The sequence below is a fragment of the Pleurodeles waltl genome, chromosome 11 (genome assembly GCF_031143425.1).
Source record: "Pleurodeles waltl isolate 20211129_DDA chromosome 11, aPleWal1.hap1.20221129, whole genome shotgun sequence".
NCBI lineage: Eukaryota > Metazoa > Chordata > Amphibia > Caudata > Salamandridae > Pleurodeles > Pleurodeles waltl.
In genome coordinates this window covers 714,580,344-714,601,485 of record NC_090450.1, presented here as the reverse complement: position 1 = coordinate 714,601,485, position 21,142 = coordinate 714,580,344, and the positions used below count along the sequence as shown (strand labels likewise).

At 41.3% G+C, this 21,142-nt stretch overlaps 1 protein-coding gene across 1 annotated transcript in view; it reads left to right on the top strand.

The window, feature by feature from the left end:
- LOC138265135 (uncharacterized) overlaps nucleotides 1-21,142 on the top strand; it is a 158,612-nt gene that overhangs the window by 89,215 nt on the left and 48,255 nt on the right. Inside the window, exons 3-5 of the mRNA XM_069212677.1 lie at nucleotides 1,621-1,664; nucleotides 6,104-6,120; nucleotides 20,042-20,162. Coding sequence (XP_069068778.1) covers nucleotides 1,621-1,664; nucleotides 6,104-6,120; nucleotides 20,042-20,162 — 182 coding nt within the window. The remainder of the gene's footprint in view (nucleotides 1-1,620; nucleotides 1,665-6,103; nucleotides 6,121-20,041; nucleotides 20,163-21,142) is intronic.

Sequence of the window (21,142 nt, the reverse complement as noted above, 5' to 3'; positions counted from 1 at the left end):
CTGGATAAACACATGAGTGCAATATATATGTCTGTGTGTGTGCGTGTCGGGGTGTATATATGTGTATATATATATATATATATAAGGTACTGATGATCAAATTAGAATAGTCAAATCTATAGAAACCCTCAGCTTCCTAATGTGTACAATATCTCTGGGAATACTAAACAATGCAGCAAATGCATAACCAGCTCTTTCACCACCTAAGAAGTGAGCCATACACGGTTACTGCCCCTGGATCAAGCCTCCGGCTGAAACAATAAGCTTATCAGAACTTTCTAAGCAGGTGCACATACATCTATCTAGAATTGGCCCCAAATATCATGTGCATTTCAGAAAATTGCTTAGCATGTGTGAATGTGGCACCACTGAGTAGCAGCTGACAAAATGTGACAGGTCACAATGTAGCCAGAAATTAGAGTGCACAGGGGCGGATCCTCCACAATGGCGGAGGAACGTCACCCACCTGGCCAAGAACCAGAAGCTGAAAGATGAAACAATAGTTCCACTGTTGTTCCATTTTTCATCTGCTGGTTCAGCCAGCAGTACAGGGAGGGGTGAGTGGGGAAGAGGTGAGAGTGCACCTAAGTGCGCATGTGTGTTTGGCTGGCCATCTCAGGCTGGCCAAACGCACATGCACACTAAGGTTTTTCCAGCCTGGCTGCACAGACACCAGGGCTAGGTTTAGCATAAAAGCAGCGCCAGGATTGCTGAGGAGCCTGTGCTGGCATCCCAGTGAATGCTGGGACACCACAAGAAGAGAAGCGACCAGCGAGGCGGTATGTGAAAGGTATGTGGCTTTTTTTTAAAGTTGCATTTGTTCTTTCCCCCTTCCCTTCATCCCCACCCCCAATTGAGATTTGTGGCGGCTGCCACTGAGAGTGCATGTAGTTAGACAGCTGTTGGGAGTTTAAGGGCATATACCATAATTTACCACAACTACTGTTCTCTGGCACGTTGTGTCTGTGAGACCCCGCTGGATTATGGCATGTCTTCTCTGCTCACTGCACTGCGATGGGTTGAATTCTTGCCTGTTTCTATGGCCATCTACATGGTCTCTGACCTCTGACATCTACTTGCTCTCAGAAATACCGCCTTCTGTCTCGGCTTCTGCCTGCTCTTCCACTCCTTGTTTGCTGTATGGCCCTCCCCGCCTGTTATATAATCTGCTGCCTCTTCAGAGAACCCAGGCCTGCTTTCTACAACCGTCCATATGGCTGTTATCTAAGCACATGCCTGTTTGTGAACCCCTCGCACCTTATCTACAATCAATTCAAGTTATACAGTATATCAATTCATTTGCCTCCTGTCTGATACCTTGGTTTCTATGTGATTCGCTACCTGCACTCTGATCTCATTTCTGATGTTACTCCTGCCTCTTATCCAACTTCCTGCCTGTGTGTAACAACACACTGACTCGTATCTGACGTTCTCAGGTGCTATGTGACCCTTCCCACGTCTTTAATCCACCTGTCCTCTGATACCCGCCTGCTTCCCGACCCCCCCACTCGCTGTCTATCATCTCCTTGCCCAGTTCCTTCATAGTGCAAATATGTGGCAGATATCAAACTGTTTGTGCAGATCGGAAAACAACCAGAATCTTTTGACATTTTTTTACAGGCAATTGCCACCTCCACCTCCACCGCTTCCTCCAAAACGGAACGGTAAGTGACCATGGGAACATGAAGGTGGGAAGGTGTGATAGAGCAACGTATATAAGGGAGTATATATGGGGGACGAATGAGAGACCAAGGGAGAATAGCGGAAGAAAAAAAATGATATATATATATATATATATATATATATATATATAGAGAGAGAGAGAGAGAGAGGGGAAACAGTGGAAGAAAAGTGAACGGATATTTTTCGGAAAACCGCTAAAAGCAGGTCAGTCCTGTCTCATAAATTCGATACCTTCTAGGGCCATCAGCCACTCTCATGAAGGTGTGTACTACAAGATGAAGGTAGAGGACATTTTGCAACAGGAAGAGAGGGTTAAGGAGGGGATTGTCCCGGACGGAAGTTGTGCCATAAGAAGCAGTGATAGCAAAAGGAAATGATGATACAAATGATGAAACAAAAACTGATGGCACAATAAGCGATGGTGCATGATGTGATTGTGCTGGGAGACATTGATGGAAACATTAATCTTGGAGGTTACTTTTTGAATTGTACATTATAGTATTCCATTGGGCCGGTCAGGTTAGTAACGTTTTTTTTTGTTTCGGCAGGAAGACCCCTAGATAGGATGTGAGATAGGATGTAGAGAATGTGAATTAGGATGTAGAGCATGTGAGCTTGCTGTAGGGTGGCCTATCAGACTCTCTGTGGCAAAGCCCTGACAATATGGGCCTTATTCACAAAGGTAAACTCACTCATTTCTGTAAGTTAACGTTTTTTCAGTATTCTCAAGACTGCATTTTAATAATAAATTTACATGTGCTGACGCTCCGCAGTCAGGGCAGAGAAGTCCGCACATAAAAAGATAGGCCTGACTTTTTATGTGCGGAGTTCTCCTCTCCGACTGCAGAGACTCAGAACTTTCTATTAAAATGTAGTTTTGTCGATACTGAAAAAGTGTAAACTTACACAAACATATGCATTTAAATTTGTGAATCATGCCCTACATGTCTATTTAGGGTTGAGCGCAAAGCGCTCTGTCCCTGGTGTAATCTCTCTATGGGCTTTTAACCATGCCCATCAGTTTGGTTGGTTTGTGCGCTTGCCTTTTAAAATTTGCTTCATTTCATTAGTAAAAGGCATGCATACGTCATGTCTTTTCTGGTGTTTAACCCATCTCGAGCGCACCAACCAACTACTGAAAACATACGAGGCTCCATGTTTTCCATTTGGTTTCTGGACTGCGTTTTCTCTTTATTTCGCAGGCAGCGTGATCTCTCTGGGCAGTAGTTGAGCGCTTTGCGTGACTTCGACCCTGTTACATAGATAATTGCACTTTTGCCGGTTACATGGATAATTGCACTTTTGCCGATAGGTTTCACTGCAAGAGAACTTCTGTTTCCTTTTGTGTGTCTCCTTCACGCTTCATGGTGGCCGTCGGCTCACTCATGTGAAACTGTTTTACTTTTCAGTTTCTACTTCTTCTGTATCTTATCTTATTTTGGATCTAATTTAATGTGCCAGAAGGCTCCACAATTATGTTAAACTTTACTGGTATAACAAGGGATTTCTCTTGGGCAACAATGCGATTTCTATAACATGGATTCCCTTCTGTTGTGAAATTTATAATGAGCCTGTTTGTGACTTAAAAGCGACATAAGTGCCAAACTATCTTCTATCAAAACACAGCTGGATTTTTTTTAAATCTCAAAGGATTCATTGGGTTGAAAACACTTGATAGCGCTTGAAATTCTAACTAAATTGGTTGGGTTTTGGTTAACCTATTAGAAATGCATTCAAGTAACGTTTTGCCTGTGTATGCTTACAGACTTTGCAGGTGAGGACACAAACTTTTCTCTCATTTTAGGTCTGTGGGGAAAACCAGTGAGCCTTTGCCACAGATCAACTACTTTGAAGTTTTCAAGTAATTGCAGTAGTTTTCCACTGAAAACAAGTTCACCAATACAGAGATCTGACCAGTGCTGATTAGCAATTAGTTACTGTAGGCTGGCTACATGGCAGCTGTTGATTTCAGCACCAAACAGATCGGGAATAGGTGTTTAAGAAAGGGGGTTGATCTGCGTGAGAGACGGGGGGAGCAATGGGTGTTGCTGTGGGCGTTCCACCGTAACATCCATTGCTTTTGCCGCTGCCCCAGATTTACGAGAAATTGTAAATCTGTGGCAGCGCCAAAACCTAACGCCACCTCAGGGGTGATGTTAGCATGGCGCAACGAGGAGGAATACTTTTATTCCTCCTTATTTTTGCTTTTTATATGTGTGCTGCATTCTGCAGCACACATAGAAACAGCAAAAGGCCATGAAAGATTATTTATGTGCAGGAAAGTTTCCCTTCCTGCACATAAACATCATTCAAAAGTGACGATTTGGTACTTCTATGTGTGCTGCATTCAGCAGCACACATAGAAGTGCCAAATCGCCCTTGTAAATTGTTTATATTCAGGAAGGAACACCTTCCTGCACATAAACAATCTACCCCCTCAATGCAGACACCCTTACCCTATGGTGCAAGGATGCCTGCGTTGGCACTGGCTGCTAAATTTAGCACAGGAGAAAAACACAGGGGTGCGCTTTATTTTTCTATATATGCAGCGCATCCCTCTGTGTCAAAAGTGGCCCAGTGAGGCACTGCAAATTTTGTTGCAGTCCTGCGCCACTTTTTTGTAAATCTGGGCCTTTGTTTAAAGCAATTTAACATAATGGATCCTATTCATAAAGGCAATATGGACTCCATAAAGTAGTACTTCTCTAGTGCTCCTTTACGTACTCTTAAATGCCTTGTGAATTGCCACAAAAACATATACATTGGAAATAAAACAAGAATATTTCCATAATGTTTTCATGCAATTGGTACAAACAGAAAGGCTGCAGTCTCTTTGCACTTTTACTAATATATAGTTAAATGTTTCAAGGCCATTTCACAAAGGGATTTAAGTTACTTGAAGGAGGACTTCAATAGTACTACTTTCTAAATGCATTAATAGTTTTACGAATCAGTCTCAAAGTATTTACTCAATCAGATAGGAGTGGGAGAGAGGTGAAGCAACCATGGATAAAACATAAAAGCAATATTAGAACATTTAAGAGTGAACCACCAAAGATGAAACTCTTTTTGGAGATCAGGAGATCAGATTTACCACTGACCAAATAAGGTCATAAACATTGGAGGTGGTTGGTGAATTATTGAGTGGAGGGAAAAAAGATCAGTTATTGACACAAACAGAAAAAATAAATGAATTGATATCTTGGATACTTTACACAAACGTAGGATGAATGAACTGAAGATTTTACATGAAGCTTTAAGTGCCTAAAGAAAGATCCAGTTTCATGAATAGACATTTTGCTTCTGAGACACTTACTAAGACTACAAACAAAAAACAGACTTTGGACAGGAAATGTGTAACACAGAAACGTAACGGTTCAGGAATGCATGCAACTGCCTTTGACTGAAATTGCTGACAAATGGGAACAGTGAAATATTTTATAGTGGCTGGTGATACCCTAAATATGGGCTGTAAGAAAATATCTCCTGTAGATTTGAATACAAGACACCAAAAATAATCTCTTTAGTTATTGATTTATAGATTTGGAGTAACTTCATGATTTTACCTTGATTTGTTGTTGAACTGTAGAGTAATTTGGCAAGATGATTAAGTCCTCCTGAAGAAGGGACATTCTGTGCCCTGAACTTTGTTGAGCAGTGCGTCTACATCGCTGAAATGTGAAAAATTAAAAGAATATAATTAACTAATCGAAACATTGAATGGTACGTCCATAAATACTGCGAGAACTATATAACAAATCACTGCAATATATAAAATTAAAATAATATGAGAACTGATGGCTTATTTGAATGTTACATGGAAAAAAGCATTTTATTCAAAATGAGACTATACATTGTCCTAAAAACAAGATACGTCTTGGAAGAAATGCAAATGATTAATAAGTCTTTAGTAAACAGATCATAGTGATGCTTCAAAACAAATGTGAATTCATCATACTGGACTGTGTTGCAATTTTTCACATTTATTCAGAATTCCAAACAGGATAAAAACCATTGACAATAGTGAACAACAACACGTCTTCTCCTGCAGTCAGTCAACATATGTTGAATTAAAGTGTGCTGTGCTCTGTCGAGAAATAGAAATGTTAGTAGAAAAGCGTGGGCACCATATAGCCCCTGAACCAAATGTTCCTGTACTCTTTTACAATGTATGCTTGCTTGTATTTCTTAAACTTTCTGAAGTCCTCCACTCCCTCACGTGGCATGCCTCCAATGTACCCCAATAGAATAAATATGATAGAAAATGAATGGATGATGACATAAAGAGATAAGCATAAAGTGAAAAGACAAAAGATTCAAGATTTAAGATTTAAGGACAGCAGGGAAGGGAAAAGACAGCAAGGAGACTTGGAAAGAGGCACTGACATCATACTAATGTTTCCCTTTGTTTGTTTTTCAGGGAGTATCTTTCGCAAGGTAAAGTTGTCCATCCTCTTTTTTCAACTTTTTCAGAGAAGTTTGATTTTGATTTTGTGTCTCGTATCTCTCTTTAAAAGATAGAGAAGTACATGGCTACTCTCTATTTACATGTGCATGTGCTCTGTGAGGGACTGTATTTTTATATTTCGCACAGCAGAAGTAAATGTTTCTTGGTACAAGAGTAACAAGGTATTTTGATTGCTGTTGAAGGTCGTTACATTAATCAACATGGCCATAACATGAATGATCATAAGGCGATACATTACATGATAGAATTGACCAATAGCCATCTTGGTGACATTAGACCGATGGTTAGGGGATGGATTTTGGGCACAGTAATCAGTCAGTGAGGGGGTCTATTTGTGAGTCCACTTCTCCCACCCTGTCTGTCCATGCTCAGGATGACCATCTCCGAGTTACTTATGTGTGGTAGCAATGGAACAGTATGGTGTCTTCCTAATGATCATAAACTCTACAGTCCAAATACAGTTATCGCATATGCCCACAGTACCACCCCTGCTAGTGCACAAAAGTATAAATCGATAAATACTACTTCTTAGGAGTTCAAATGTAAAAAATCCCTTGCTTTTACACATTTTCAAATTTCAATAACTTAAATAATTATGTTAATAAATTTCAATCAGTATAACGTGGAACTGCATTTCTCTATTTTTGCACACATATTTAAATCATTAATCATGAGAAATTCAAAATTGTTTCTATACATACCATTAATCTAGAGTCTAAATTTCATCATAATGTCAGTTTTATCAGTTTAATGTTTCAAACATTTAGTTAAACAGTGATACTGCCAGGGTTTCTAACATTAGTCTAAGTGAATGCACATTTGAAATGACTTCTCAGTGCATTTTTCTACAGTCAAACTATTAGTACTTTGATTAACATAATGCAGAAACTGCCACATATAGCTTACTTCTGTGACATGAGAGAAAGCACTAAAATGTTTGCTTCATCAGATGTGCCACATTTTTGGCATGGATTCAGAATCTTAGCACTCTAGTTGCTTATTAGAACACTGTAGTAAAGATGCTGATCACCAGGGAATTATCTGGCAGTCTGCTGCTGGTGTTGAAAGTGCATGTTTCATATATACATGTATTTATGTATGTTTGTGTATATATATATATATATATATATATATGTATATATATTCAATAAAAAAAAAAGTTTACAGGAACGTTATAGTTAGACTCACATTATGGACATACAGAAAATTTCTATTATTTTTTTTAACGTAAAGTCAATTTAATTACTATACATTAATCTAACCACCACTGTGCACCACAAAGGCCGTACGCGGCAAGGGTTGGCACAGGGCCTGGCCTGTGGCCAAGCCCTGTAGCCATCCCCTATAACCACCCAACCCTGTGTTACGCACAGCCTTTGGCACTGCGCAGTGGGGGTTTGCCGCAAAGACTGGGCTGTGGCCAACCCCTATGAACACCTAACCCCGGGCAGGGCAAGGCCTTCGGCTGCAGGTGTTGGCCGAAAGGCCTGGCCTGCAGCCAGGCCCTCTGACCATCCCCCATAACCACCCAACCCAGCATTTGGAAGTGTGCAGTGGGGTTGGGCCGAGGGGTCCCCCTCCCCAGGGCCAATTTTGTCCCCGGCAACCACATCTCCCAGGGCCCTACCTCCTAAAAAAAAATTGAGGAGGGTGTGCGGCCAAGCTCCCCAGGCCAATCTTGGCACCAGGGATCCCATCTCCAGAGGCCCGGCCTAAATATTTGTTTTTCTTTTGGAGAGGGGGCACGTGGTCCCATGCCCCGGGACCCAGCCTTCTAAAAACATTTTTTTGGGGGAGGGGACAATGCGGCGCCCTTGCCACAGGCCAATCTCGGCCCCAGGGACCCTATTACCTGGCAAAAATATATATTTTTTCTTTTAAGGAGGAGGGCCGGGTGGCTCCCCTCCTCAGGCCTGTCTCAGCTGAAGGGACCCCATCCCCCAGGGCCCGACCTAATTTTTTATTTTTTTTCAAGGGAGTGGCCGCCCACCTCAGGGCTAATCTCGGCCCCTGGGGGTCAGCTTTGTGACCTTGGTGCCTCTCAGGGCACCCAGTAACAATGTTGGGGACCGTAAGGGGATTTTGAAGGCACCCACAGTCCCAGCCGGCTTCCCACCTCCTGTGGGAGCTGGCATTCTTGTCACAGAGAGGGAACTGCTAAAGCAGCTCCCTCTCTGTGAGAGCAATGTTTCCTCTGTTTCCCTGCCTGCATCTCCGTGGGCAAGGAAACAGAATAAATCTCAGCTCGCAGAGATGGAGAGCTGTTTGATGGCTCTCCCTCACTACGAGCTGAGTGTTTGCTCTGATTTGGCTGGAGCTGTCAGCTCTTGCCAAGTCAAAGCAGACAGCTATGTACCGGGGGTGGGCACCTCGTGATATAGCAGGAGCCATCAGTGGGTCCTCGAGGGGGGCCATTCGGGCCTACTCCAACATAAATAGCCCCAGGGAGGTGGTGGTCCCTTGGCCTGTGGGTCCGAAACGGACTCCCTATCTTGGGGCTGTGGAGGGACTGGGTATCCCCACCATTTAATTTGTTTAAAATACCCAGGGAGGTGGTGGTCCTGGGGGCTAGGGGAGGCTGGGGTGGTCCCACTACACTCAAAATTTGAATGCCCCCAGGACTTTGCCCACCGGGAGGCTACAGAAAAGCGCAGGAGCTCCTGATTATTCAGCGGATTCACCGATCCGCTGTGGCTCCTGTTAAAAATGATTTTTTTAAAACATGTTTTTTTTGCTCTGGGGGGGCCCTCTGGGACCCCAGCACCAGAGCTAAGGAGTCAGGGTGTCCCTACCCTGGCCCATTTTCTTTTTTAAATCTTTTTTCTGGAACTAGGCTGACGCAGAGTCCCAACATGGCTGCCAACACTTCCTTGCTGAAGTGTTGGCAACCAATCTGATCTTAGCATGAGATCGGGATGGTTCCCAGAGCCTTCACAACCCTATATATGCAAATTTGTTTTTTCTTAAATTACTAAAAAACGAACGAAGTTACACAAAATAACAAAAAGATTGCTTTCTGGACCAAGAGCTATCTTTCTGCCAAATTTGGTGTAGTTCAGTCAGTGGTTTGGGCGCTAAACCTGTTCAAAATCCCTATGGAAAAAAGCATGGGGAAAAAGGGTTTTGAGCCCTCCCCCTTTTTCTCGGTAACCGCTTGGCGGATCACCTCACAACTTTCCAGGCAGACGCTATCTTTTTAGAAAATTTTGTGAAGATTCATCAAATGGCGCCAAAGTTAACAGCAAACCAAATACGCTTTTTCCATTGAAACTAGGACCTAACTATAATTACCTAGTGGCGACTGCCATTAGGTAATGTGTTTGTGTGTGTGTATATATATATATATATATATATATATATATATATATATATATATTCCCTAAAGTGCATTTTTCCCTACATTTAAGCTTTAGTTCTCATTTTCAGTCCTGTAGATCATTTAGAAGATGCTATCATGCATAGTTGAAGTCCTGACACCCAATCAGATCTCACCATGAGATATGTGCTTATGCTCTGCCAAAATATACATTTTTGTTTTTCTTTTATTGTCTCAATAACTACTGAATGGATTTATACCAAATCACAAAAAGGGCGCTTTCTGGACTAAATCCCTATGGGCTATTCCTAAGTGCTCTGGGACCCCCGTTTTTCTCGGCCGCCGTTTGACAGATCACCCCAAAACATTCAACACAGCAGCTGAAGTGACTGTTGTACTAGTTTTGAAAAATTATTGAAGAGCTATCAAAAGAAGCTAAAGTTATCGACAAAACAAAAAACGTTTTTCCTATGGAAACTAGGTCCTAACCATGACTACCTACTGGCTACCGCCAGTAGGTAATATACATATATTCATTTAAAAAAAAAAAGTTTGATAACATCATTGATAATATCAATGTCGTATTTGCAGTAAAATTTATGATGAAAAAACTGTGCATAGCAGGGGTGCAAGTTATAGTTACCTTAGGGCACCAGTTATGGTTACTTGAGATAACTCTAACTAGAATAGGTGAATTTCTTTGGTTTTGTATGTTTAAAATGTGAGCCTTACTATAACGTCCCTGTAACCTTTGTTTTTTTAAGTGAATATATATATATATATATATATATATATATATATATATATATATATATAATCAATTATTATTTAATTTATTTTTTAAATATCTCATTACTATACATATACAGGTACTTTCCCTATAATCATATTCATATACTTAGATATAAATGTATTATCTTAGAAGCATAAAGCATATGCACACAGTCATCTACTAATATGATATCTATATAATATAACATACATATACATGCTTCAAATATATATACATTTTTCTGTTACATTTTGAGAGAAGTAAAATGAAAGTGCCCATGATCAAGCCTTCAAAACTCAAGCTGGCTGACGGGTTGTTGGGGACGGGGATAAATGCTATGAGACTGTGAAAGTATGATCGGAGAGTACGAGATATGAGAACTACTAGAATGTTTTATTTGAAATATCTAAAGTGGTGAGTCTAGAAATTAGTGTAAAGTGATCAACAGCATCAGATGCAACAGAGACATTAGTAAGTATTATTAGAACATTGCAATGTTGAGCGCTTCTTTGAAGACAATGGAGTGACTCAGGGCTAATAATAGCTAGCATAGACCTAGTGGTGTAACAAAACCTTAGTGGGCCCCCCTGCAAGGAATGGTGAGGGGTCCCCCACAGTGCCCATTCCCTCACATTCACCAATCACCTTGTATAAGTACATCACCTTTGGCCCCTGCATCTACATAACATCAGGAGTTTCCATGATGTGTTTATCGTCAAAGAGAAAAAAGTTATCCTTGTTGGATGAGCGTGTGCTAGATATATGCACACTAAAAATCAATTTGTGTTCATATTTTTTATTATATTATTATTATTTTTATTAACAAAATTTAGTTAGAGTGAATGTTCTCCTGCTGACGCCTAAATAGGGAATAGGTTTGTGAGGGATGTGCAGATACAAATTAAATCTAATCACCAAAAGATAAAGATTAAGCAGGTTGTTTCTATTTCGCCAGAGCAAGAATAATCTGTCATAAATTTGCGGAGCTCCCATTCTATGAGACTGACAGTTCCGATTTCCGTTTAATGCTTTATTCTGAGGACCCAGTTGTAGCACAAGTTTATCTGTGGCTTAATGTGTGCCCCTTCTAAGGTTCACTTCTAGGGACACCAATGATAGTCTGGCTAGTGGTATTTTAAACAACACATATAATACAAACACATAGAGAAAATAATGAAGAGGTATGTAGTGGCCCACACAGGCATGGGTAATATGGGTAATTGCTGTTTTGGGTAATAGACAGGGCAACTGGAATTATGCAGTTCTGTGGCTGTGTTGTTTTCAACATTATTATTCATTTGCTACATAACTCATTATCTGGTGCATAATCTACAGCTTTTAGCAAAACAAAATTGAGTTTTTGGCAAAACAAAATTTGTTTCTAACTCAAACAGATCAAAAGTTATTAAAATTAAAGTGACGTGGTGCAGTAGAAGGCCCTATGCAAAAGTTGACCGGACAACTTTCTGTTGCTTTGTACTGTACTTGTATGGTAAACTGTTACAAATTAGGTCAACCTTTTGCCCAGGCAGTGTTAACTTGTTAACAAGTGACAATGTTATGAAGTAATGATGTCACAAAATGTGGCACATTATCTTGCATAATTTGCATTTTCTTGCTGTATAATTTAGTCAAACCTGCTGCATAAATTGGTCTTTCCATGCCAAAAAATCCCAATGGCCCTCTGTAGTGAATTTAAATTACTTGCTGAGGGATTCCCATTCAGTGTAAGTGATGCAGTCATTTTTTCAGTGCATCTCCTTGGATTAAAATTAAACATGTCCTTACAGAACTCCTTCCCTTAGATTGTTGCCTATGCAGTGGACACCATGCCTACATATAACTATGTTAAACAGGGCTACCAAGTTTAAGTCAGTTTTTGTGTGACATTTCACTGTTTTCAGCAGCTAATGTGAAGCGTTTTCAGGCTTTAGTCCGATTGACACCTTAGGGAAAATTTTGTAGCAGGAATTTTCTCTGGGGTATGTTCAAGGACCCTGAACAAGTAACTTACCATAATTGTGCCAATAATTTCAGGAAGTTTTACCTAGCAATACAAATTGACCTAATTTTGACATCTCACAATATCATGACTCTCCTTGAAGCAATGGTTTCCTTATTGACTTAATTTGGTCATCCTACAATATTATGACTCCCCTTTCCGCAATGGTTCCCTTCTGGCCGCCTGCCACTATCAGCAACTGCCCAATAATAGCATGTGCTTAGTCGCCTTCCTCGCAGCCCCATAGACACTGCCTTGATATCATTGACTGCCTTGTTATACATCAAGGCAAGGATTTTATTTTCCAAATTAAAATAACCAATGCTGCTGTACATTCCTATTATGGGCACTACCAGTATGGAACCACAAATAGTGTTTGTGGAAACAATGATAGAAAAAGGCTTCCATGCTACATATGTGTTCAAGAAATTATCCATTAGACCTTACGCAGTAGCCTCATATTTTTCCATTTTAGTTACGAAAATATTATGCATTGCATTCCTGTACTTATAGTCCTGCTTATAATGGGAATTGCAAAATAACAAGAACCCGGTTTAAAAACAAAAAAGATACATCTGACAAGAGAGATTTTGTGATCTCTACTTTAGAATCCTGTAACTTAATGTGGTTATTTAAATATTGAATTTACTGAATATTTTTATGTAACACAGAGTCTTTTCTTTGGTTTAAAAAATAGATGAAGCACTTAATATTTCAGTAAAGCTGGTCACTTTAGTTTTTCAATGCTGTGCTTTATTGGTATTTATTTGTCATTTATTGGCAAATTATATGCATTGCATATTGCTATTAAGTTTAGCCTGGCATATTATTCAAAGTTATTCAAATCATGCCCGAAGGAAACAAGAACTCTGGGTTTCCATCAAATTCGTTAATGGAAATATTGTGAAATCACCTGCAATGACTAGCATTTTATGTCCTGGCCGTATGTTTTTCCCCTTATCAGTACATACTTAAATGAATTTGTCTGTGCTTTTATGGCCACTGTGCCAAAATAAAGATCTTTGATTTGATTTGATTTGACATACTTTGAACAGCTAATGTAAGAAGAAAATGTTTCAGAACGTATTCTAATGATCCCTAACTGATACTTTAAGTAAACAAAGACACAAAGGCAATGTTAAAATGGATACAGATTATTTCATATAAAGGTTTACTTAACAGCCGGGTGTAGGCCTTTGGAGAATCTTAAAATGTAAAGGGCTGGCTGAAATGTTTCTCTGGGGAACGTGGCAACCCTACCTCTACTCCAGTAAGTTCTTTGCTGCCTCTTCCCTCTAAAACCAGCAGTGCTCTGTGAAAGACTTTTAGAAATTGGGTCTCCAGTTGGCAGAGGTATGCTCCCTGTCCAAGTAGAGACCATAAATCTAATCAGGGTGAGTCAATTACACACCATAAATTAACCTGTGCTCAACCTCTGGTAGCGGTAGCTTGGCAGAGGGAAGGCAGATTTAACTTAGGAGGCAATATGCAAAGTATTTGTGCAATGCTCATAACAGTAAATCAGTGAAAACCGCATACCAAAAGACTCAACACCAGATTTAAAAAATAATATTGAAGAAAACAAGATAAAAACAACAAAAATACAATAAATAAAAGTTAAGATATGATTTTGTAAATAATACTTGGAAATATAGTGCTTAGAAGCATAAAGCGCCAGCCGGTGTTATCTGATTACACTAGACTGTGTGGTATCTGAAAGGTCAGACCGACCGCGGGTCGGATACCTTGCCCTGATGAAAAAAGTACCTTTTGGAGGATGCATGACGTTGAAGACCTGATGGAAGGAGCAGAGGAGGCGATGCGCAGTTGGGAATGCGTCATTGGCGAACCCTTGGTGATGAAGGTGATGCGTCACCGCGCAGCCGGTGCTGTGAAGGCAGTGCATCAGGGCTGACTTGCATCAGTGCTGAGCTGGGCAGCCAGTGTTGCGATGTCATCATCTTCAGCAGCAGCAATGCATTGGTTCCAATGGGAGTAGTGATGACAAAGTGTGGATTATTTGGTAGAAACAGCTGCAGAAACCACATTTAATGCCCAGGGCTGAATTGGCACCACTTGGCAGGACAGGACTCACAGTTGGCTGAGTCCAGAGGATGTAGCAGGGATGAATGAAGGGGTGAATGAAATCTTTGATGTCCCTGAGACTTCAGAACAGTAGGAAAGCCAGCAAGCCCTTGGAGTCATTTTGGTTCTGGGGATGTATAGATGTAGATCCAGTCTTTATCACTCCAAGGCAAGGAGGGTAGCGGGTAGCAGGCCAGCTACAGCAGAGCAGGAATCCAGCAAAGTCAAACAGGGTCCACCAGAGTGACAGTCCCTTTAGCAGCACAGCAGTCCTTCCTGGCAAAATATTCTCAGGTCCAGAAGTGTACTGATTTGGTAGGGTCAGAAGTCCAGTTCTTATACCCAGTGATGCAGTTCTTATATTCAGTGGTGGCTTTGAAGTGTGGGGCTCTTCAAATAGAGGCTTTTGAAGTGCACAAAGTCCCTGTTCCTTCTGCACTGGCTCCAGACACATTAAAGGGGGGTTATTCAACCTTTTGTGAGGGCTCTGGACATAGTCCATACAGGTGTGTCAGCTTCTTCCTCCCATCCTGCCCAGGATGGGCCATCACCATGCAGGTGGTTCATTAGTCACACCTAAGCTCGCTTTGTTTGTGGCTATCTGGAGGCAATGCTGGAGAGCCCAGTTGTCACCCACCCAGATGTGTATTCAGAGACAGGCAGGAGGAACTAAGGGCCAGATGCAGGAAACGATTTGCGAGTCGCAAACGGCAAAAACTGCCGTTTGCGACTCGCAAATCGCATTTTCCTATGCAGAAATGCATATTGCGAGTCGGTCCCGACTCGCAATATGCATTTCAGAATTGCAAATAGGAAGGGGTGTTCCCTTCCTATTTGCGATTCGGAGTGGTATGCAATACCATTTGCGACCACATATGCGGTCGCAAATGGTGTCGCAGTTACCATCCACGTCAAGTGGATGGTAACCCACTCGCAAATTGGAAGGGGTCCCCATGGGACCTCTTCCACTTTGTGAATGGACCCAAAACTATTTTTTCAGGGCAGGTAGTGGTCCAACGGACCACTACCTGCCCTGAAAAAAAAAACGAAACTAAAGGTTTTTTTTTTTTTTTAAGTGCAGCTCGTTTTCCTTTAAGGAAAACGGGCTACACTTAAAAAAAAAAAAATGCTTTATTTAAAAGCAGTCACGAACATGGAGGTCTGCTGACTACAGCAGGCCTCCATGTTTGCGAGTGCCTAGACTCGATATGGGGCCGCAATTTGCGACCCACCTCATTAATATTAATGAGGTGGGTCATTGCGACCCCATAGCGACTCGCAGACGGTGTCTGAGACACCGTTCTGCATACCAATTTGCGAGTTGCAAATTGCGAGTCGCAGGGACTCGCAATTTGCAAGTCGCAAATTGGCTTTTTGCTACATCTGGCCCTAGATTATTTAAAGTAAGAAAATTCCAACATTCTAAATGTAGCATTTTCAGAAATACAGTCGAAAATTGGACTCCACCATAAGTTGTGATTTTAAATTGTGATTCCAGGGCACCAAACGTTGGAGTCCCATCTCTTCCTAATTGGGAATTACACTTATAAATGTACACTTACAAAATGTAATAAGGTAATCCCAATGTTAACCTGTGGCAGAGATAGGCCTTGCAGTATTGAAAATCTAATTTAGGAGTTTTTCACTATCTGGACATGTAATATTATAAAGTACGTGTCCAGCCTCTTACATACACTGCACCCTTCCCTTGAGGCTGTCCAGGACCTACCATAGGAATGCCTTATGTATCTTAAAAAGGAAGGTTTGGGCCTTGCAAGAGAGTTAACTTGCCTGGTCGACATGACATTTTAAAACTGTGCACACAGGCTCTACAATGGCAGGCCTGAGCCATGTTAGAAGGGCTAATGCAGTAGGTGGCACAATGCTGCAAGCCCATTAGTAATATTTAGTTTACAGGCCCTGGGCACAGGTAGTGCACTTTATTAGGGTTGTATAAGTAAATTAAGTATGCCATTTGTGGATAAGCCAAAGTGATCATGTTTTAAGCGGAGATCACATGCATTTTAGCACTGGTTAGCAGTGGTAAAGTGACCAGAGTCCTAAAGCCAAGAAATGTGAGGTCAGAAAAAGAGGAGGAGGAAGGCAAAAAGTTTGGAGATGACCCTGCAGAAAGGGCAAGCACAACAAGGATATTTTCTCTCAGGCCCCTCCCCACCACCACCACACCCACTCTTGTAAGGTGCCTGGCAGATTTGGATTGGAAAGAAGCAAATAAGTTATTTTTTTTTCTTTTCAGTCCTGAGTCCTGGGCCAGCTCTGTGTCAGCTCAAAGCAGACACCACACTGCAGCCGCTTTAGAAAAAAACACACTGCACAGACAAGCTGAAGGGCCCACTTCAAATAGAGTAGACTGGGTGCCCCCACGCACTGCAAGGTCTGCGGAGATGTTCGCTATGCCTCTGTATCGGCCTTCTGCTCCAACATTCCAATGTTTGCCTTTCTTTTTCTTCTGTTTTAATTTATAAAACTCAACGCTTAGTAGTGGGAATGTTCTAATAGCCCTATAGCCCTTCTTCCACAGGCTGCACTGGCTGTTAAAGACAGTCAGTCAAGATAGGAAATGTAATGAGTAGCGAGAGGTCTGATTTTTTGAGAGCTGAAAGCAACCTATTGTGAATAGGTGAGGTCTTCATTCTTGAATATGGGGATAAACATAGATAGGGATGTTGGTGTGATAATGTATAGGTCGGTGGTATTTGAGGAGGCTGAAAGTGAGAATTGTGAGCAAGAATGGGTAGATAAGAACGCAAAAACAGTCCTTCTAATGATAGTAAAAAAAGCAAGTCTCCCCTTGGATAATCACTAGACAGTCACACATTCATTGCACAGACCATCACTTGAGGCAATCACAGTCAACTTCCCATTACCGCTCAGATCATTATCACAACAATATATGGGCGGTGGAGAGAGATGATTATTGATTGCCCAGCACGTTTAAGAAGGTGGAGCGTACATAAGTGATCAGATTACAAGAGATGTTGGATTTCGCTATGCTTGGTGCTGCAGTAGACTGAATTACGATCTGTTTGTAATCATTGTGATGTTCTATGATTTTAGACACACAATATTTGTGGAAGTGAGTCTGCATTTTCGTTTCCATTGATTGAATGTTGTTACAGATCCAGGGATGAGGGGAGTGAGTCGTTATGGTGAAAGTTCACAGAGTATGTACTGGTGAAGGAGAAGCTCAAGGTAATTATGGTACTGGTCTAGGAATGAAAGTAAAACTCTAGGAAGTTGACTACTTTTGTTGATGGAGTGTTTCTTTTGAAGGCTTGGCAGACGTGAGGTAGTGACTGATATGTTTAGGATATCATGATCCACGGTTGACAAATTGATAGGTAGATAATGATATCCATTTCCCTTCGTGTGAGTGGATGAGGCATATTTGATCTGTGGTGTGTGCTCCGAAAGAAATCGGGTAAAGATGTTTGAATGCCTTTGATTGTTAAGGTTGAGGTTAAAGCACCTAAAATATTGATGCAAGGAATACACTAGTTACTTGAACTCATCTTAGAACATCCCAAGGCCAAGCCGCCACTTCTCCCTGACAGATACAGGACTGTTGAATCTGCACACCTTAGACAAGCCTGTAAAGGAGAATTATCCTGTTTTTGTTCCAGAGATGTTCATTGCCTCCATGACTCTGCAGCCCTCTGCTGCTGGGCAGGACATACATTGTACACTAAAGATCACTCACCAGTACCTCTGTAGATCTTTTTATTCAATCCCTCAATAAAATCTTCTTAATGTTTTGGAGCCTTTAATCTGTAATGTCTAACAATGGAGCTCCATTCAGAGCAAAATAATTGAGGGCTTTGTTAGCTACATAGGCTTTCTTCACCAAAAGATCACTCTTTTGTGGGCCCAGGCAAGCAGCATCTTTGAACCATTCATGGATATACTGTAGAAAGCTTTACACGTTGCCATGAAGAAACCCCCATCTCAGGTGCTTTGCAGAACTGTGGGTAATTACCATGAGTAGTTACAGAGACACAGCTCACAGTAGCTATGGGAAGTTGCCTACCAAGTTAGTATTTAAAATGAAAAAGACTAACCATGCAAAAAAGCTGGTGCCCCTCCTTTACCATTGTCCATCTGGCGATACAAGGACAAGATTGTCAGAAGGAAGCCAATATGAATTTATATTTGTTAAGGAGGGGGTGGGGAGCCAAGTCATCATGTCTGTGTCCAGGAGATCTTATGCATGCTTAAATGGAGGTCTTGCATAATGCTGACTCTGATGCTGAAAATATATTGTGACTGACATCCATGGATGCATTCTAAGCATAGAGTGAAAAATGACACTCATTAACATGGAATTCTTCAGGCTACTCAATGGTACTTTATGTGAGGTCTCATTAGAAAGTGAAACGTATGGTTTTCTAAAGATGGTTCACCATCAAATTACTTCACCGCTGATCATTTGTGATTTTCACCCTCACCTCCGCATTCTTACATTTCTGAAACCTAGGTTTCTCATCCCCTTTCAAGGTCAGACTATCTGAAAGGCTCTTTTTGTAATGCACAATACAAATATGAGAGTTGTTTGAAAATGTTGGATTAGCTGTAAAATCATCAGCTATAATGAGCTCATCTCCAGATGCACAAAAAAGCAGTGAAGAAATGCTACCAACAAAGTGGTGCAAGTGTCTAATGCGCGCAGATGCACTCCAAGCAGCTGCTACCATTGCCTTCTGATCAGTCACAACCGAGCCATTCAAAGTCTGTTTCTGATGTTTAGAATAAAGCCTCCCATGGCACCTGTTACTCAAGTATCAGTGTTCCTTCGGACAGTACACCTTGAACCTCAGATGAATTTCACCATCCCATACACAAAGGGGAGTAGTTGATGAGAAAAGATGGACCCTGGGATTGGAAATGGGGTTTGTTGTGATCCAAATACCAGCAATGATAGGTCTTAGGAAAATAACATATACTATAGAGTCAGTCCCACACATGCTACATATGTGTTGCCGGGTAACCGGGCAACTGTGACGGATTCCTCGCTCTAATTCACGACTCAAGCAGCAGATGTCCCTATGCATGCACAGACGTATAGAGAAAAGGAGTAAGGGTAAATGGATTGGGTGGAAAGTTTCTCAATCTGAGGGAAAGGTTTAATTTGACCAACATGAGGGGCTCACGTCACAGTGTACCTGATCCATGACTGTTTGCATATTTTACTGATGTGTAACAGCCTATGTGTGTTTTAGGTAACACAACTTTGGGTCTGCTCTGACCTTTCTTGGAGGATATGCATGGCCTTACCCAGTGCTTAATATGAAAAGAATAAGCGTTGGAGCCAATATTTGTGTTTATAAGCCCATGGCTGACACTATTGAAAATCGATGGTGCCCAATATCAAGCCTGTGAAGTCGTAATTCTAACTCATGCCTCTTTAATCCACTACCACGTACTATGTGCCGCTTTATCTCACTCTTGCATGTTCTTTTTAATCCCTGCTTTCTCCATTTGTCACTGTTTTTCCATCTTTTTCTTCCTCTTTGTTTCCTCCCTTTGTGTTTTTCACTCTCTTGCTGTAAATCAAAGTTTGTTGAGAGAAAATAAGTGCCAGTCCTGAAAAAACGTGTGTCAGTAGGTCCCACCTGACAACTACCAGCTCAAATTAAGTACAGGCTCTAACTCACTCTATGAATGTGTCTTTTCTCACCTCTTTCTCTCTAATCTCAGAGCAAGACCATTGAGGAAGAAGAGGAGGATGGAGAGATGTATGAGCCCCCTCCCTCCAATCCTCAAGAAAGGAAGCCGCTCCCGACACCCAGAAAACTGGCAGATGACAATGTCTACGCAGGTACCATATAGTGTGGAAGGGTTTTCAGGCAGAGAGGTCATATGAGGGGAAGACAAGGGGTACAGGAGAAGAAGGAATGGGCAAAGGAAAACTGATTGAATAAATTCAGATTGTAGATAGAGCAAAGAAGTATTTTTATTTCCCTGTCAAACTATTTTGAAAGCAATATCACCAAAAATCAAACTTTGAGAGCCAGTTTTGCCCTTACACAGTGCTCAGGGAGACCAAATTTTCATACAGCGATATTCAGACCTCCATAATTTATATTGCACAGCATTTTGCGGGTTGCTTAATTCATAGCAGAATTCTTTGGGAATGATTATTCCTCTGCCCCCATTCTCTGAAGGACATTAATTTAAGTCACTATTCGCACACACTCCCTGCATCTGCAAAAGCACAACTGGAGGTCACTCATTCTCCTACATTGCACCCCAGACATGGAATGACCTCCCTCAACACACCAGAGCCTCCTCCTCACTTCTTGGGTTCCGCAAGAAGCTGAAGACCTTGCTCTTCATATTAACACCTTGGGGGCCACAAACCTACACACCTGCCCAAGCACCTGGATACCCTCTTGGGTGATTAGTGCACTATACAAATCAATATAACATATAACATATACTATAACAGCACAGTGTTCCAACTACCAATATGGCATCTCCAGGAACAATAATAGAAAGCATCATTTTATAGGTGTGTATTCACAGTACCATTACATTGCTATCATGACATTCCAAGGTGCATAACTTTCATAGCACAGTGTTACGAGAGCAGTATTTTCCTCATGTAGTATGGCAGCATGGTTTTTCTGACAGCCCTCACTCCTTTAGTAACATATTTTGAGGGTCGGGGTTTTTGTAGCATAGTTTTCTGAGACCATTAATGTCCAGCAAGATATTATAAGGAAGCATTTTACAGCTGTGTTCCCACAACAAGCATTATAGCCATTATTTCTCTGCCACCGTATTCTTAGATGGATT